Here is a 3654-nt window from a genome sequence, read left to right as displayed (position 1 = left end):
GGGCCTTGTTCGGAGGTCAGGGCCGAGCGGGCGCCTGCGTCCCCAGCCCGCCGCCTTCAGTGCGGAGAGACGTTTCCGCGGGCCCCGTCCCTGGCGCTGCCGGTGCTGGGAGACGCGGCGCTCCCTCCCGTGGGCGCCCTGGCTGGCGATGGCGCGAGGCAGGACGGGCGGTGCGGGCGCCCTTCCCTGGAGCCAGCGCTCGGTTCTCCGCCTAGAAAAGGAGCTGTGCCACACTCAGGAGCTGCCCGGGGCCTGGGTCAAGGGGCAGTCGGCGGGTGGCTGTCGGAACAACAGCGGCTTTCCCAGCAACCCCAAGTTCTGGCTGCGGGTCTCGGAGCCGAGCGAGCTGTATGTTGCCGTCCTGCAGAGGCCCAGGGCGCGCCCCGCGGTCCGGGCAGCCCGGGCTCGGGCGCCGGACGGCGGGGCGTCGTGGAGCCCTGCCAGCCCCCGGGGCAAGGACTACCAAGCTGTGGGCCTGCACATCTGGAAGGTAACTCCGCCCGGGCCGGCCCTGCCCACCCCGCTCGCACACCAGCTGGTGCTCCCCAGCCCCGCCTTGATCGGCCTCTGCTCCTCCCAGAGCAGGATGGCGTGGAGGCTCACAACCGGCACAGAGCCCCAGGTTGGCGGGCACTTTGAGCCGGGCCCCGCCGTGCCTGGGAGGGGCCCACAGTCCGGGCGCTCTCTCTGTGCCAGGCGAAGGGGGCGGGCCGCTCACAGGACCTCGGCACACAGGCCCCCTCTCTGCAGGTGGAGAAGCGGCGGGTCAGCCTGCCCAGGGTCCTGTCCACGCCCCCCGTGGCTGGCACCGTGTGCCACGCCTACGACCGCGAGGTGCACCTGCGCTGTGAGCTCGGCCCCGGCTACTACCTGGCCGTCCCCAGCACCTTCCTGAAGGACGTGCCAGGGCAGTTTCTGCTCCGGGTCTTCTCCAGTGGGAGGGTCTCCCTCAGGTGAGAGCGGCAAGCGGGGGCTCTGGGCGGGGCTCCCTCGAGGGCCTCAGGGGAGGACGGGGGGGGGGGAGCGGCTCGGGCGGCTTCCTGGCAGTCCGTGTGCGTGTGCGGCCGATGACAGCCAGGCCCTCCCGTGTGTCCCCCCTCAGCGCCGTCAAGCCGGCCGCCACGAGCACCGCCTCCGGGGAGGCCCAGCCCGCGGGGGAGTGGGAGACGGTGCGGCTGCGGGGCTCCTGGAGGGCCGGCCACACGGCGGGGGGCAGCAGGAACTTTCCCTCCTACCCTCGCAACCCGTGCTTCCCCCTCACGGTCCCCGAGGGCACGGGCCCCCGTTGCATCCGGATCACCCTGCGCCAGCACTGCCGGGACAGCGAGTGCCACCCCATCGGCTTCCATGTCTTCCAGGCAAGCCCCTTGTGCCCCTGGGGGTGGGTGGGTGCAGGGCGGCCTTCATGGGGGTCCGTGTCCACACGGGCAGCCCGGTGAGACAGAGAGGTCCGGACTCGGTCCCACGGGCACAGCCAGGCTGGCCGGTCACGTGCAAGATCTGTTCCTGGGTTTCGTGAAGCCTGTAATTCACCGGGGTCATAGGTCAGCTTAGACTCCCAGGCTGAGAACACGTGTCCCCAGGTCAGGTCCCTAGAGCCGTCCTCCCGCCCAGGAGACCTGACGGCGTGCCCGGGAAAGGCGGTCCGTCAGGAGCCACCCCAGAGCTGTGATGCAGCTGACGACATGGGCTCGCAGGGAAGAGCGGGCAGGGTGCCCACCCAGCCACAAAGCTGCTGCGGGGGCCTGGTGGACAGACGCCGCCGGGTGCAGCTGCCCGGGGGGCTCCCAGGCAGGAGGCCGCGCCCTGCAGGAGCACAGGAGGCGTTTGGAGGCCAGAGCGGGGCCAGTGCGTCGCGGACGCCACCTGGAGCCGCCGTCTGCCTCCGGCTGCCCGCCCCGTGCTGCGCTGCACGCAGGATAGGCCTGTTGTTGGAGGAAGGGGGACAGGTGCGCTGCCAGAGGTCAGAGGTCGCAAGGCCAGCTTCCACGGGGACGGAGCGGTGCCTGCTCACGCTGGTGCTCACATTCCCGGGAGCCCCGCTTCAAGATGGCCCTTCCTCCCTGGAAAAGGGAGTGTGGTGTGGGGGGCGTCACCGTGAGGTCCGGGCGGACTGCACCGGGCGCCCCCTGACCCTGGACGCCTCAGCCTTGGAAAGGGAGTGGGGTCCTGAGACCGTGAAGGAGACCCAGCGGCCAGGCCTCTCCCATCTGAGCCCACGCCTCCCCCAGGTTCCGGCGGATGGCGGGAGCCCGGGCGCCTCCCAGCTGCTGCTCCAGGACCCCATGCTGAGCTGTGTGCCACACTGCTACGCCCAGGAGGTGAGCCGGCTCTGCCACCTGTCGGCGGGGACCTACAGGATTGTACCCTCCACCTACCTGCCAGACACAGAAGGGGCCTTCACGGTGACCATCGCCACCAGAATAGACAGGTGGGGCTTCGGGGCCGGGGCCAGTCCACCTGCCTGTTCCCCCCGCCCGCCCCGGGCTGGCCTGTCCCCGCAGAGCAGCCGCGCGCGGGCCGTGAGCCCTGGGACGCCTCCTTGCCTGGGAGCCTGTGGGGGGAGCAGGGCTGTTTCTGGAGCTGCGGGCCGGGGCGGGGGGGGTGGTGGCGGGGGGCTGACGTGTCTTCTCTCCCGCAGGCGCTCCATTCACAGCCAGGAAAGGCTGGGGCAGCTCCTCCAGGAGGTACGTGGGGGCCTGGGGCAGGGGGCTACCCTGTTCTCTGCCTTGGGGCTGCCTGGCGCTCTGGGGTCCGAATTACCCCAGCTTCCTCCCGGAGGCCAGGCTGCAGGCCAGGCTATTGCCCAGGGACACAGGCACGCCCCGTGTGTGAACGTGGGGGCCACCAGGCAGAGGCCCTTGGGCCCAGAGCGAGAGGTGGGGGCTGCAGTCCCAGCCCCCGGAGGTGCCGCTAGGAGGGGGCAGCCCTGCCCAGACCTCGCCGTCCTTCCTCCTGCAGGCCTCCTTCATGGCGGTGATGAAAACCTAACCGGTGACCCCCCTGTGTCAGCTCGGGCCGCTGGGGAGGTGTGAGAGGCTCCCTCCCACCGTGCCACCAGACTCCGCGCTGCGGCTCACGGTCCTGAGCTGGACGGCCACACGTGCCTGTGGGCCCAGGCGGAGAGCCCCTTCCTGCGGGGAGGTGACCGTGGGCTGAAGCCGGGGCCTTGGGAAAGGCGGGAACAGCCCTGCACAGGCGTCTTGGTTCCACGCTGCTGAGGCTGGAGCGCTTCCGGAAACCCTCCGTGGCATCTGTCCCCGCTGCGGAGAGAGGCCTTGTGGCGGACGAGAGTGTGTCAGGACCGATCTTGTTTAGGACTGTTTATGTCCGGTGTTGTTAGGCTGTAACTTTATAAATAAACGTGAGTGCTGAGCAGTTTACGGAGACTTGTGTCAGGCCGCTGCAGGCCGGGTCTGCCCTCCCCGAGGAGCAGGGGGTGGCCCGGCCCCGCGTTCCCTCGGGGCCCCGCTGGCCTGCGAGGCGGGCGGGCTGGTTGGGAGGCTTGGAGGTTCGGGTAGGGGCGGCAGGTACCTGCCCCGGGACGGGAGCAGGAGGGGGCGCAGGGCAGCACCTTGGCCCCCATCGCGCCCCCTCCGGGCCCCTGCCCCCCCCGCCTAGGCGTCCAGAGGGAGCTGCGGCCCCAGGCCCCTG

The 3654-nt window shown here is 71.0% G+C and overlaps 1 protein-coding gene across 3 annotated transcripts in view; it reads left to right on the top strand.

Moving 5' to 3' along the window:
* CAPN10 (calpain 10) overlaps window positions 1-3381 on the top strand; it is a 10403-nt gene extending 7022 nt beyond the window's left edge. For all 3 annotated transcript variants that reach the window (XM_039228613.1, XM_039228611.1, XM_039228612.1), the window contains 6 exons: window positions 216-490; window positions 751-953; window positions 1103-1358; window positions 2232-2431; window positions 2642-2687; window positions 2962-3381. In XM_039228613.1, coding sequence (XP_039084544.1) covers window positions 216-490; window positions 751-953; window positions 1103-1358; window positions 2232-2431; window positions 2642-2687; window positions 2962-2991 — 1010 coding nt within the window. In that variant the 3' untranslated portion in view covers window positions 2992-3381. The remainder of the gene's footprint in view (window positions 1-215; window positions 491-750; window positions 954-1102; window positions 1359-2231; window positions 2432-2641; window positions 2688-2961) is intronic.
* The last annotated feature ends 273 nt before the right edge of the window (window positions 3382-3654 follow it).

The sequence above is a fragment of the Hyaena hyaena genome, unplaced genomic scaffold, assembly GCF_003009895.1.
Source record: "Hyaena hyaena isolate Hyena2069 unplaced genomic scaffold, ASM300989v1 scaffold_31, whole genome shotgun sequence".
NCBI lineage: Eukaryota > Metazoa > Chordata > Mammalia > Carnivora > Hyaenidae > Hyaena > Hyaena hyaena.
This window is presented reverse-complemented; position numbering and strand designations above follow the sequence as displayed.